Source organism: Tachyglossus aculeatus, chromosome 2 (genome assembly GCF_015852505.1).
Source record: "Tachyglossus aculeatus isolate mTacAcu1 chromosome 2, mTacAcu1.pri, whole genome shotgun sequence".
NCBI lineage: Eukaryota > Metazoa > Chordata > Mammalia > Monotremata > Tachyglossidae > Tachyglossus > Tachyglossus aculeatus.
In genome coordinates this window covers 136,441,628-136,457,214 of record NC_052067.1, presented here as the reverse complement: position 1 = coordinate 136,457,214, position 15,587 = coordinate 136,441,628, and the positions used below count along the sequence as shown (strand labels likewise).

The 15,587-nt window shown below is 46.3% G+C and overlaps 1 protein-coding gene across 1 annotated transcript; it reads right to left on the bottom strand.

Annotated features, from left to right (window-relative positions):
• Positions 1 to 3,519: 3,519 nt before the first annotated feature.
• LOC119922816 (olfactory receptor 52K1-like) lies at positions 3,520 to 4,476 on the bottom strand. Its single transcript, XM_038742449.1, has one exon. The coding sequence runs from the start codon at positions 4,474 to 4,476 to the stop codon at positions 3,520 to 3,522; it is 957 nt and encodes a 318-aa protein (XP_038598377.1).
• Between the last annotated feature and the right edge of the window lie 11,111 nt (positions 4,477 to 15,587).

Genomic DNA, 15,587 nt, shown 5'->3' with positions numbered 1-15,587 from the left:
TCCACCATCATCCATCAATCAATCGTAGCAGAAGTTTTGGAATCCTCTTTTCTACCTAAGTTTCTCATCAATACCTAATTTTCTCATCTTCCCCATTTCTTGAACTGCAATCTTGGTTTTATCCTTAACTCCTCTCTTTCTTTTGACTCCTTTCCCCTTTCCACTCCCACCATTTAGTTGATTGACAATTCCTTTTGATTATTCCTCCCCTACTTTCCTAGAATCCACCAACTTTCCTAGAATCCACCCCTTACTTTCCACTTGTTTCAGGTCTCTATGAGCTTACAGTCTAGAGGGGGAGACAGACATTAATATAAATAAATTACTGAGCACCTGTTGTCTGCAAATTTGGGCTTTTATTTCTTTGACCACTGACATATTCCCCCAGATTCTCAAGGCACAAATCCTCCATGGCCTTTGATAGCTGCTGGGTTGTCAATTTGTTCCCACAGTCAATCAGTGGTGGCTGCCATTGGAGTTCATTTCATTGGGTGAGGCGGATGGGACCTGCCATCCTTTGTTTGCTGGCTCCAGGTGGGAGCCCAAGGGGCTGTGAGCATGTTGTTGGGTAGGGACCATCTCTATATGTTGCCAGCTTGTACTTCCCAAGTGCTTAGTACAGTGTCCTGCACAAAGTAAGTGCTCAATAAATATGACTGAATGAATGAATGTGGCTGGGTCACAGGGCTTGAATGCTGGGTGGAGGTGAGGCAACAGGGTTGGATCTCTGCCAGACTCCAGAGCACAGCAGATTGGAGCACAGGTCCTCACTACCATGGGGCTGACCGCTGGGGAGCAGGAGGGGACCACGGGGAAGGGTTGGGTCAAGCTCCACCTTCTGTTTAACTCCAGAATGTCTGGGGCAGGGGTGAATAAAAGTGGAAATTATGGCATTTCTTAAGTGCTGATTACATGCCAGACACTACTAAGCACTGGGGTGGATACAAGCAAATCGGGGTGGACACAGTCCCTGTCCCATGTAGGGCTCACAGACCCAATCCCCATTTTACAGATGAGGCAACTCAGGCACAGCAAAGTGTAATGACTTGCCCAAGGTCACACAGCAGACAAGTGGCAGAACTGGAATGAGAGCCCATGACCTTCTGACTCCCAAGCCTGTGCCCTAGCCACTATGCCATGCTGGTTCTCATGAAGTGGGACAAGTGGGTGAAAGAGAGCTGGAATCAGGGGTCTGATCTTTGATTAGAGAGGGGAGGGATATCAGCTCAGCATTAGAAGCAGCAGTAACCCAAACTTTCTGCATAACATGTGCCCCCCCCAGCCCCATCACTTCCACCCATGTTCCAGACTCGGCACCATCTCCCCATACACCACTATCTGCATCCTGAACCTTGCAGGAAACAAACCAACATCTGCCCTCTCACTCCCTTAGGTGATGACCCTCACCTGCATCCCAGGAAAGCTGAAACTCTCTGCTCCACCCCCTCACCCCCAGGATGCCACAGGCATCATCATCATCATCATCAATCGTATTTATTGAGCGCTTACTATGTGCAGAGCACTGTACTAAGCGCTTGGGAAGTACAAATTGGCAACACATAGAGACAGTCCCTACCCAACAGTGGGCTCACAGTCTAAAAGGGGGAGACAGAGAACAAAACCAAACATACCAACAAAATAAAATAAATAGGATAGATATGTACAAGTAAAATAAATAAATAAATAGAGTAATAAATATGTACAACCATATATACATATATACAGGTGCTGTGGGGAAGGGAAGGAGGTAAGATGGGGGGGTGGAGAGGGGGACGAGGGGGAATCCCTCCCAGGTGGAATCTATCTTTCTGGGTACAGGCTGGACCCAGAATTACCACTATCTTAAGACATGATTTGGCTATGGGCATGGTCTCTACCTCAAGTTTGGGGGCTGGCGGTTGGAGGTAGATGAGAAAAATGGGAAATGAGGAGAGGGAGAGGGACTGAGCCTGACTGAGCCCCCTTTTTCCTCTCCTCCTCCCCATCCTCCCAGCCCTACCTCCTTCCCCTCTGCACAGCACCTGTATATATGTTTGTACAGATGTATTACTCTATTTTACTAGTACAAATTTACTATTCTATTTATTTTGTTAATGATGTGCATTTAGCTTTAATTCTATTTGTTCTGACAACTTGACACCTGTCCACATGTTTTGTTTTGTTGTCTGTCTCCCCCTTTGAGACCGTGAGCCCGTTGTTGGGTTTGGACCGTCTCTATATTTTGCCGACTTGTACTTCCCAAGCACTTAGTACAGTGCTCTGCACACAGTAAATGCTCAATAAATACGATTGAATGAATGAATGAGTGAATGAATGAATGAAAGAAAAGAGAAAACACGGAGGGTAAGAGAGGTATAGCATAGGCATGACAGAAGGGGTAACAAACTGCTTGCCTATTGTGAGCAGCTCAAGGCCTAAAAGAAATGAAACCAGCCCAGTGGAAATCAGTCAGGAATGGTAGTGAAAGAAGTCCAAGAATCTGCCCAGCTGCCTGCTGTGGGGCGGGATCTCTGGAGAGTGGAAGAAAAGTCTGAGGAGACAGTAGACTGAGGGATGATCTGGGAGTCACATTGCAGCCTCCTGCAGCTGTTCCAGCCTCACAGTTCAGGGGTGGGAAAATGGGGAGGAATGGGCAAGGGTTTGGGGAGGAGGACTTAGGGGGCTGCAAGGCTTGGAGAGGATGTCAGGGTGCTCAACTCAGGCAGATAACCTGCCACAGTGTGACCTGGGAGGCAGCCACAGGAGGAAGAATGGGAGGGGGAAGTCCTGGTTGTCCTTCTAATGCCACATCTCTTTTTCAACCTAGCTATGTTTAATCAATTTTATTTTCTGTCTCCCCCCATAGACTGTAAGCTCCTTGTGGACAGGGAATATGTCTACCAATTCTGTTGTACTCACCTGAGCTCTTACTTCAGTGTTCTGCACACAGTAGTGCTTAATCATTGCCACTGATTGATTAATTGTGATGTGCATAACTGCAACCTGAAGTGAATAATGATTGATTGGTCTGGAGGCTGTGAGGATACAAATGGCCTTCCCTCTGACATTTGGTCAACTATTTTGTTTTTAACGGGCTGGTCCCAGGGCCTTGCAGAAAGGATCCACATCACCCTGGTCAAAATCACTTCCTCCCACATGGATGGAAGCTTGTCTATTCAATAGTGCAAATTCATCAGGGAAATATCCTTACGCTCTCTTGCAAACCCAGCTCCCACAGCCCCTGGTTTCCATGGAGTTTCTGCCTTTCCTGCCCCACACTCTTCACCCTGAATTTGTCCCTTCTTCATTAGATTCAGCCCTGAACAGTGCCAGAGAGGCAGCAGCCCTAAACATACTATGCCCACAAAGATGTCAGTAAAACCTGAATGGAGCAGTTCACAAGTAGTAATGCACAGGTGTGGGTCAATATAAATATGAAGACCTTACCAAGATCTAACCTTGTAAAAGTATGCATGCATGTTTAGTTATAGTGTTTGGAGTCAAGCAATGCTAGGTGCCCTGGAAAACAAAGCCTGAGATCTACTGTTTGGAGAATGTCTCCTTGTTAGAAAAAAAGATGAAAATCACCCGATCCCGGATCAGCTTTGTCTTGGCCCCATAGACCAGAGGGTTCACAGCAGGGGGTACCAGGAGGTAGATGCTGGCAAAGATGATGTGGATGGATGGGGACACCTTTTTGCCAATGCGGTGGGTGAGGAAGCTGAAGAGGGCAGGCACATAAGTTGTTAGGATGGCACAGACATGGGCGGCACACGTTCCCAAAGCTTTGGACCGGGCTTTGTTGGAGGAGAGCCGGAAAACAGCCTGAAGGATCCTGACATAGGACACAGTGATGAGACCCACATCTAGTGCCACTACAAAAAGAGCAATACTGATGCCATAGATATGGTTGATGATTGTATTGGAGCAGGCCAGCTTCACCACAGCCATGTGCTCGCAGTATGTGTGGTGGATGACATTGTGGGTGCAGAAGGTCAAACCCTTGATAAGAACAACACATGGTAACATCATGATGGCTGCCCGGACAGATGCCACCAACCCCATCAGTACCACCATCTTGTTAGTCAAGATGGTGGTGTAGCGCAGTGGTTGGCAGATGGCCACATAACGGTCATAGGCCATGGCCACCAGAAGGGCTGACTCAATGATGGAGAAGGTGTGAATGAAGTACAGCTGGACCAAGCAGGCATCAAAACCAATGTCATGGTCATCCAGCCAGAAGATGCTGAGCATCTTGGGAGCTGGGGAAGAGGAGAGAGCCAAGTCATTGAATGCCAGCATGCACAGGAAGAAGTACATGGGCTGGTGGAGGCTCGACTCCAGCCTGATGATGAGAATGATGAGGCAGTTCCCCAGCAATGACAGGCTGTACAGGAGGAAGACAGGAATGCTGAGCCAGTGATGAAACTCTTCCAGCCCAGGAATGCCAATGAGGAAGAAGGAGGAAAGGGGCTGTCCTGTGGTGTTGTCAGCCATAGTGATGTGTCCTGGACTTAAGCTTCAGAACATATTACCAGATCCTGGCCTATGTATGACAATAGAAGAAAAAGTAAAGCCATTAGCCATCAGGATATGGACTGATGGACTGATGGCTGGACCATTATAATCACTGTTTACCATTGTAATCACTGTTTAACCCTACACCAATCAGTCAGTCAATCAATCATATTCATTGATCGCTTACTGTGTGCAGAGTACTGTACTAAGAGCTTGGGAGAATACAGTATAACAGAGTTGGTAGATACCTTCCCTGCCCACAAGGACTTAGACTAAGGGCAGGAATAATGAAACATAATGTGACCAGTTGGATTTCCAGAGAAAATTGACTTTTCTATTTCCGATCCATTTACCCAAGAACTTCCCAGCATTGTGCAACTCAATTAAAATCTCCCCAAGCTACATTAACAGAACACTGTCTTAGTATAGAAAATGACTATGTTAGGGAAACATTTCTCCAAACTAAGTTTAGTGTCCTTACAGGTTAAAATGATGGGTTATGAAAAGTGGAGAAGCTAACAAATTCACCAGGTACTCTTCGATCTGTGTTCATCCTATGCTGTTGAGATGTTTGCCATAGAAGAATGGGAAGACTTGGTCTAGCCCATTCTCTTCATCCATGCAGTAGAGCTGATGTGGGAGCAGCACCCAAAGGTTGGTAGTAAACAATTCAAAATCAATCCGGATTAAAATTAGGCTCATGGAGAGGTGAATTACCAGGGCCAGGCCACATTTCCCACAGTCCGGGACATTATCAATCACCCAAAGTCCTTGTCCCAAAGAGGTCATGCTTGGAGAACTGGTAGAAAGCCTGTGAACGCCCTTCTCTGCTTTGCCCAATCATCTTCCCCATTGGCTTTCCTATACATCCAAACTATGTACACAGCAGAAACCTTTTATTGCTATTGCCACTGTACTACTGCTTCTGGGCCGTGGACAGCAGATTCCCCCAGGACCTGGTGAGGAGCTCCATCAAAAAACAAAGAAATGTACTTCACCCTGGGGGTGGAATTCATAATCATGGTTAGTTGAACAGCTGGAAAATTCCAACCACCTGCAGAAAAGCTGGATACAGCCATGGAGGAAATGCAGCATGGCTTAGTGGAAAGAGCACAGGCTTGGGAGTCAGAGGTTGTGGGTTCTAATCCCTGCTCCACCACTTGTCAGTTGTGTGACTTTGAGCAAGCTGCTTAACTTCTCTGTGCCTCAGTTACCTCATATGTATAATGGGAATTAAGACTGTGAGCCCCATGTGGGACAACCTGATTACCTTGTATCTACCACAGTGCTTAGAACAGTGTGTGGCACAAATACCATAATTATTATTATTATGAGTGACCCTAGGTTATTAGAGGGAAGGTTTGAAGAATATAAGGGAAATGTTAGGGGTGTTGGGTGGTCTGTCAATAACATGAGGATAAGGGAGAGAAGTCATTGCACAGATCCACCAAGTGTCTTGGGTTCATGACGGGAGGTATTCTCCTGGATTGGCTGGGTATAGAGTGTCATTCCAGAGTCTCTTTTCCACCCTCAACCCTCTATTCTCGGCCCCCTACTCCCACCTCCCCCCCACGCCCCCGGCCCACCACCTTTCAGGGAATCCAGATAGTCTGAAGAATGGAGAGCCCTGGGACAGAGCTGACCAGGCAAGGTCGACCTGACAGCACTAACCAGACAGAGCAGTTCAGGCAGAGATAACTGGACAGAGCAGACCAGACAGAGCGGACCAGACAAAGCTGATCAGATAGAGATGATTGGACAGACCAGATAGAACGGACTAGAAAGAACAGACTGGACAGAACTGACCAGATAGAGATTACTGGACAGACCAGACAGAGCTGACCAGACAGAGCTCATATCATGGAACTGACTAGAGAGAGCAGACCCAGGTAGAGATGGCAGACGAAAATGACCAGTCAGAACAGACCAAATAGAGCTGACAATATAGAGCTGACCATACAGAACAGACCAGACCAAACCACACAGAGATGACCAGACAGGGAAGACTGGGCAGAGCAGACTAGACAGAGATGACCAGACAGCTGACAGGGCAGAGCCGGTCAAATAGAGCTGACAGGATAGAGATGACCATACAGAGCAGACCAGACAGAGATGACTAGACAGGGCAGATTGGACAGAGCAGACCAGATTGAGATGACCGGACAGCTGACAGGACAGAAAAGACCAGACAGAACACTCCAGATAGAGATGACTGGACATACAAGACAGAGATGACCAAACAAAGCACACAGTACAGAACTGACCAGACAAAGCAGACCAAAAGCATTACCAAAGATGACCATAAAGAGATGACTAGACAGAAATGACCAGACCCAACAAACCAGACTGAGCAAACCACACAGAGAAGACCAGGCAGAGCAGACGGGACAGGGATGACCAGACAAAGATGACTAGACAAAGCTGACCAAACAGAGCTGACAGGATAAAGCTGACCACACAGAGATGACCAGACAAAGAAAACTAGGGGCAACATGACAGAGCTGACCTGATAAAGATTACCAGACAGAGACTATCAGACAGAGCTGACAGGACAGAGCTGACCAGGTAGAGTTGTCCAGACCGAGCTGACCAGGCAGAATCAGGCTTTTAGTCAATCATGCAGACTCACTGAGACATGCCCACTGGATTGCCAACTCTGGTGGGAAAAAATATCTGTCTGCATCAGTACATACTGAAACTTTTAGCCTTTCCAGTGAGTTGTGTGAAATAAAGTTGTCAGGCCAAACCCACCGGAAACTTGCTGCTTAGCAAGTTATATGCAATCAGAGTTGATAAAGAACGCATGAAATACAGTTTTCCTTGCCAACCGCAGGGCTAAGCTCTTAGATTTCCCTGACACTAGAAAGACTGTGGCTGATGAAATAAAGTCAAGACTACTAGATTTATGGTACCTTGGGAAAGATTCTGGACTGTCATTGGAAAACACAAATACATTTGACACTTGGTTCCAACATTCTGCCTCACATACTCTTCTGGCATACTGATCAGGTTGTGCTTTTCCTTTGCTGATTCTGTAAGTCATTCAATTTAATCCATTCCCTCATACATGCTCTTGGCCCTCAAACCCAGCCCTGAGGTTCTCCTATTGCATTGATCATCACCTGGAAAATGCAATTGGGTTCGCAGCTACCATGGATTTATTGGTAACAGTGACCGCATAAGCTACAAGGAAGTTCCCCATGAAACACTCATAATAAACAGAACTGATGCCCAGTGTCACATGGGTGTTGGCAAGGACAGTTTTTATATGGTACTGTCTGCAGCAGAGAACCTTAGCTGAGCATACTGAGATTTTTGAGGACAGCCCCAGGATGAAGTTCCTGGGTTGGAGAAAGATTTGGGAAGCCTATTCAGACTCTAAAGACTCTACCGCCTCTACCCAGTGACAATCCTACTCTACTCTTATTGACTCTCATGCCCACTGCCCACACCAGGTTTTTCAGACTTTTAAGTCACCCCTTAAATTCCTTGGTACCCCCATGTACCCCATCTATTGCCCCTAATGGCCTTACCATCTGTTTTGTTGATAATAATGATAATGGCATTATTAAGCACTTACTATGTGCAAAGCACAGTTCTAAGCACTGGAGAGGTTACGAGGTGATCAAGCTGTCCCGGGGGGGCTCACAGTCTTAATCCCCCATTTTCCAGATGAGGTAACTGAGGCTCAGAGAAGCAAAGTGACTTGTCGAAAGTCACACAGCTGACAATTGGAGAAGCCAGGATTTGAACCCATGACCTCTGACTCCAAAGCCTGGGATCTTTCCACTGAGCCATGCTGTTCATAAAATTGAACACAAGAGGTGTGCTCTCTCTCAAATCTCACCTGATGTTCTCCAGACCCACCCACCACCTCATCCCTCCTTGACTCTCAGTCAATCAATAGTATTTATTTAGGCCTCACTATGTGCAGAGTACTATACAAAGTAGTTGGCGGAGTACAGTACAGCAGAATTAGCAGACACTTTCCCTGCCAATAACTAGCTTTCAGTCTAAAAGGAACTCTCCCATCCCTCCCACCAGGATTTAAAGAGGAACTCTCCTGTCTCCCACTACAACACAGCATGCACACTTCACTTTACCAAAACCAAACTATGCACTGTACCTGGATCTCCTCTGTCTCACCACTGTCCTGTAGTTCACATCCTTCCCTCTTCATATCTGTTAGACCACCACTCTTCCCATCTTCAAAGCCCTACTAAATCACATCTCCTCTCAGAAGCCGTCCCTCACTGAACTCTCACCCTTCTCATCCTACCTCATGGAACATCTCTGCATATGTGTCTGTGGCCCCTACTGACTTCATTACTCACCCCACCCAGAGGCCCACAGCTCATATGCACATATTCTTATACATGCAATTTTTTTGGCAGTAGGGATTGTGTCTACCCAATCTATTGTACTGTATTCTCCAAGCACTCAGTATACAGCTAACACTCAATGAATAACATTGATTGATTGATTGATCTGTCCAGAATCAGTGTTCCTCCCATGTCACAGGAGCCCTCTTTTCCAGTGATACCAGTAGCACTCTGCAAGTGGTTGCTTACAACATTCTGGGCATGAACAGACTCACCTCAGCGTTTGAGCACGCGGGTTCCCTAGGCCCGCCCAGTAGCTGTGTTGAAGACCGGTTCCCTGTATGCCAAGCCCAAGACCCATCCCCATCCCCAGGCACCTACTGGAGAACCCTCTACTGGAAGCAGGTTCCCATGGTGTGTGGTGTGTGCCAGCCAGGCACAGGGCAGGGAGCTCTCTGCCCCGGGACTGGGATGAAGGATCTTTATAATGTGGGCAGCACCTCTGAGACCACTGATTCCTGGGCCCTGGCCAGGTCTCTCATCCCACTAAGCACTCAGAGAGAGTGCATAGACCCCAGGAGGGATGGACAGGGGGCAGTGGAGACCGGGTTGATTCACAGCTATGTGCCCCAGGGGAATCCCCCCATCATCACTGGTCTCTGGTCCAGACTAGCACTTCCCAAAGTCGCCTCATCCATCTTCTCCCTTCAGCCTCTTGCAGCACACCCAGCCTAGCCAGATGGGAGCTTCCTATACAAGGAAACTCCTCAAATTCCCTTGTTAACACGGTCATCATCATCATCATCATCAATCGTATTTATTGAGCGCTTACTGTGTGCAGAGCACTGTACTAAGCGCTTGGGAAGTACAAGTTGGCAACATATAGAGACAGTCCCTACCCAACAGTGGGCTCACAGTCTAAAAGGGGGAGACAGAGAACAAAACCAAACATACTAACAAAGTAAAATAGAATAGATATGTACAAGCAAAATAAATAAATAAATAAATAAATAGAGTAACAAATATGTACAAACATATATACATATACACAGGTGCTGTAGGGAAGGTCCCAGTCCAACATCCCTCTCCCACTGAAATTCCTCCAGATGCAGTTTGCTCCTGTCTTGTCCTGAACAGGAACGGATCAGACTTGCCCAAGGTCACATGGCACACCAGTGGCAGAGCTGGGACCCTTAGACCCCAGCCAGGTCCCCTCTGGGTCAGGGAATCTACAAGTGGGGAGGGGAAATGGGGAGGAGAAGAAACAGACTCTCTGAACTTTGAACTTTGTCAAGGCCATGCAGCAGTGGTCTCCCTGATCCTGGGCATCAAGTCCCCTATGATTGACATCTGCCAGGCATATGATGCAATCTGAGGCTGGCCTAGTGTCTACCCCTGGAATCTATCATATGACGCAATCCATAAGTGTCCTAGGTCCCCAGCAGAGGAGACTGCATGGCACAGAGTAAGTCCCCTGAGCCTATGTCATGGAGCTGTCCTGGGGAGGACTCTGGATGTCCTGCGCCTCCTGCCCCCACTGTGGGGGTCAATGCTGGGGGAAGGGATCAGGGCAACCCCATGGCTCATGGCCAACTTGGAGACCTCTACATAGGGCTTTTTTATGGTATTTGTTATGAGCTTATTATGCGCCATGCATTGTACTAAGCTCTGGGGAAGGGATAAGGCTGTCAGGTTGGGCACAGTCCCTGTCTCACATGGGGCTCACAGTCTCAATCCCCATTTTACAGATGAGATAACTGAGGCATAGAGAAGTTAAGTAATAATAATAATTATGGTATTTATTAAGCACTTACTATGGGCCAATCAATCATATTTATTGAGCGCTTACTGTGTGTAAAGCATTGTACTCAGTTCTTTGGAGAATACAATATAACAACAAACAGACACAGCCGTGCCCACAACAAGCTCACTGTCTAGAAAGGGAGACATAAATAAATAGATAAATAATATTTATATATATATATGGATAAATATATATCCATATATATATCCATATATATATATGGATAAATACATATGTACTGTGGGGATGGGAGGGAGAATGAATGAAGGAGCAAGGAAGGGTGGCACAGAAGGGAGTGGGGGAAGAGGAGAGGAGGGCTTAGTCAGGGAAGGCTTCTTGAAGGAGATGTGTCTTCAATAAGGTTTTGAAGTGGGGGAGAGCAATTATATGCCTGACATGAGGAGGGAGGGCATTCCAGGCCAGAGGTAGGACATGGGCGAGAGGTCAGCAGTGAAATAGATAAAACTGAGGTACAGTGAGGAGGTTAGCATTAGAGGAACAAAGTGTGAGGGCTAGGTTGTAGTAGGAGAGTAACGAGGTGAGGTGGGAGGTGGCAAGGTGGTTAAGTGTTTTAAAGCCAATGGTGAGCAGTTTTTATTTGATGCGGAGGTGGATGGGCAACCACTGGAGTCTCTTGAGGAGTGGGGAGACATGGTTTGAATGTTTTTGAAGGGAAAAGATTCTGGCAGCAGAATGGAGTATGGACCAGAGAGGGGAGAGACGGAAGGCAGGGAGGTCAGCAAGTAGGCTGGTACAATAATCAAGATGGACTAGGATAAGTGCTTGTATTACTGTGGTAGCAGTTTGGATGGAGAGGAAGAGGAGGATTTTGGTGATGTGGGTGGATTTTGGCGATGTGCCAGACACTGTACTACAAGCACTATTAGATTTGGATATAAGCAAATCAGGTAGGACAATCCCTGTCCCACGTGGGGTTCACAGTCTTAATCCTCATTTTACAGATGAGATAACTGAGGCACAGAGAAGTTAAGTGATTTGCCCAAGGTCACACAGCAGACAAGTGGCAGAGCTGGGATTAGAACCCAGGTCTTTCTGACTCCCAGGCCTGTGCTTGATCCACTTGGCCGTGCTGCTTCTCTGCTTGCAAAATGGGGTGGCCCCATGGTGAACTGAAGGTGTGATGGGAAGGAATGATGGGTGGAGAAAGGGTGGCGAGGAGTATTTAAGAATTATTCTCTTCTCCCATTTTCAGTTATATGGAAATTAATTTATAGGAAGCTGCCCTCCTTTAAATTATGTCTATCATCTTTTTCCTGGAGCTAACTGTCAGTCTTCCTCCCAGGCAACACAGGCAAGGAACACACAAGACTTCCAAGGAGCCAAAGAAGCCGTGCTTTGGTTTTCCTTCCTGCTTCCTCCTAACCGCTTAGCTGCCTTTGACACTGTGGACCACCCTCTTCTCCTTGAAACTATATCCAACCATGGTTTCACTGACACTGTCCTTTCCTGGTTCTCCGCCTTTCTCTCTGACCACTTCTTCTTGGTCTCTTTTGCAGGATCCTCCTCTGCTTCCCACCCTCTGATAGTGGGAGTCCTTCAAGGCTCAATTCTGGGTCCCCATCTATTCTCCATTCCCACCCACTCCTTTGGAGAACTCAGAAGCAGCATGGCTCAGTGGAAAGAACACAGGCTTTGGAGTCAGAGGTCATGGGTTCAAATCCCAGCTCCACCAATTGTCAGCTGTGTGACTTTGGGCAAGTCACTTAACTTCTCTGAGCCTCAGTTACCTCATCTGTAAAATGGGGATGAAGACTGTGAGCCCCCTGTGGGACAACCCGATCACCTGGTAACCTCCCCAGTGCTTAGAACATTGCTTTGCACATAGTAAGTGCTTAACAAATGCCATTATTATTATTATTATTATTATTATTATTATTATTCACAACCATAGTTTCAATTACCCTCTCTATGTGGATGATTCCCTCTAAACTGTAAGCTTGTTGTGGGCAGGGAATGTATCTGTTACATTGTAATCTCCCAAGCACTTATTAAAGTGCTCTGCACAAAGTAAGTGCTCAATAAATACAGTTGATTGATTGATTCTGAAATCTACATGTCTAATCCAGATCTTTCTCCTTTTCTGCAGTCTCATATTTCCTTTTGCCTTTGGGACATCACCACTTGGATGTTCCACTAGACCTCAAAATAAGATGTCCAAAACAGAATGACTTACCTTCTCACCCAAGCACTTACCTCCTCTTGTCTTTCCCATCACTATAGATATCACTATCCTCCCTATCTCACAAGCCCATAACCTTGGTGTTGTTGACTCATCTCTTTCATCCAACTCACATATTCAATCTGCCACCAAATCCTGTTGATTCTACCTTTATGCCATCACCAAAATCCACCCTTTCCTCTGCACCTAAACTGCTACTGTGTTAATCCAAAAATTTATCCTATCTTGTCTTGACTACTGCATCTGCCACCTCACTGATCTTCTGGCCTCCTGTCTCTCCCACTTCCAGTCCATACTTCACTCTGCTGCATGAATCATTTTACTAAAAAATTCAGTCCATGTCCATGTCACTCCTTAAGAACCTCCAGTGGCTGCCCAACCACCTCCACATTCATTCATTCATTCATTCATTCATTCATTCATTCAATCATATTTATTGTGTGCTTACTGTGTACAGAGCACTGTACTAAGCGCTTGGGAAGTACAAGTCGGCAGCATATAGAGACAGTCCCTACCCAACAACGGGCTCACAGTCTACAAGGGGGAGACTTGCTTCTCCCAAGTACTCTCCCAAATGCTCAGTACAGTGCTCGGTACGCAATAAGTGTTCAATCTATCTATCTAACCCAAACAGAGAGTAGCATAGACGTCATAATTGTTAAATATGGCAATCTGAGGGGTGCTTACCGAGCTAGAAGAAAAATTCCCCAGCAGTGGGAGGTTTTAAAACTTACCTCATATCACCTGGAAAGACTTGGAGGTAAGGTGGGTGGAGGAAGAGTGGGGAAGAGTATTTAAGAATACTTGAATAATGCTCTTTTTCCATTTCCAATTGTATAGGAATTAATAGAAGACCACCCTTCTTTTGACCATTTTCAATATCTCTCTGAGTCAGTTAATCATCAATTTTAATTTAATTCCCATTATGTGCTGAGTACTGTAGGAGGCTCTGAAGAGGATATCTGCAAAATTCATTCATTCATTCAATTATATTTATTGAGTGTTTACTGTATGCAGAGCACTGTACTAAGCTCTTGGGAGAGTACAATTTAACAATAAACAGACATAAGCCCTGCCCACATTAAGCTTACAATCTATCACCCCACTTAATCAATATGAATTGAAGCAGTGTTGTCTAGTGGAAAGAGCCACAGGCCTGGTAGTCAGAGGATGTGGTTTCTAATCCTGGCTCCACCACATGTCCACTTCTGCTGTGTGACCTTGGGCAAATCACTACACTTCTCTGTGCCTAAATTACCTCATCTGTAAAATGGGGATTAAGACTGTGAGCCCCAAGTGGGACAGGAACTATGTCCAACCTGATTATCTTGCATCTCCTTCAGTGTTTAGAACAGTGCTTGGTACATGGTAAGTGCTTAACAAATATCATAATTATTGTTATTATTAGCCCATATTTTCAGATCTGTTCTTTGTTTTGACCATCCACTCTCAAGCCTGATTTCTCTTTTAAGACCAACTTTGACATCTACAAATAGAGCGGTTCCTACATTGTGATAAAGTGGGAGAAAAAGAAACATTACCATCCTTTCATTTTTCCAGGAAAAGATGTCTTTCATAAACCTAGTTTTAATCATAAATATTGAGGATATAGGGTGTGAATGGGAAACAAAAACTGACAAGCTCTAGACCATCAGTTGACAAGCTCTGCCTGGTCTTGCATTGGGAAGTGAAGATGCTTTTGTCCCAGGACCAAAGGGAAACAACAGACAAGCACACCCACCTTTGGGCCCCTCCTGGTTGCCAACATCCTACTCCACAGTCCATTCCCACTCTGGGCCACTGGACATTCAGGGTGAAGATGGGAGCCTGAAACCCAGGAACCTCCCCAACCCGTTCTCTTCCCAGACCTGAAGCACCAACCACACCCTCCTTCGTTCCCTATTCCAACCATCCCACCCAGGTTGCTGTGGACAGGATGAACATGGAATTAGTTCCTACCACATCCCGTGCACCAGGAAAAAGATTCATACAGTTCAATGCTTGAGGGCCAGATTTCAAGAGTGATGTTACCCAGGACGCTCTCCCTTGGGCAAGTGGTTGTGCTGGACAGGAAGGCCCTGGGTACGAGGCACATTACCATTGACAAGCTCCTTGGGGGCTCCCAGCATCCCCAAGGCCCAGCCTGCCCTCTCCCTACAGCTGCACAGTGACTCCCTCCTGCCCTTCCTCACAATAAAGGCACAGAGCACTACAGCTTCAGCCCTGATGGAGCCCAATGATGAGCTGGATTCCAGCTGTTAGCCCCCTGTCAGAGAGAAGCAACCCCAGCCCATCTGCAGGCCACTGGTGAGTATGTCAGTTCAGGCAGTCTTGGCCCGGGGAGGACTAGTTATGAAAAGCAGAATCAGACTCCTCCTGAAAGAGCTTGTGGAGTCAGCTCAATCAATCAATCAATCAATAGTATTCATTGAGCACTTACTGTGTGCAGAGAACTTTACTAAGTACTTGGAAGAGTTAAAGGTAACAGAGTTGGTAGACCCATTCCCTACCCACAGTCTAGAGATAGAGTTTACTATAAATAGATAAATTATGGATATGTTCATAAGTGCTGTGGGTCTGAGGGAGGGGTGAATAAAGGGTACAAATCCAAGTGTAAGGGTGATGCAGAAGGGAGTGGGAAAAAAGGAATGGAGGGCCTAGCCGGGGAAGGCCCCTTGGAGGAGATGTGCCTTCAATAAGGTTTTGAAGGTGGGGAGAGTAATTGTCTGTAAGATATAAAAAAGGGAGAGCATTTCAGTCCCGA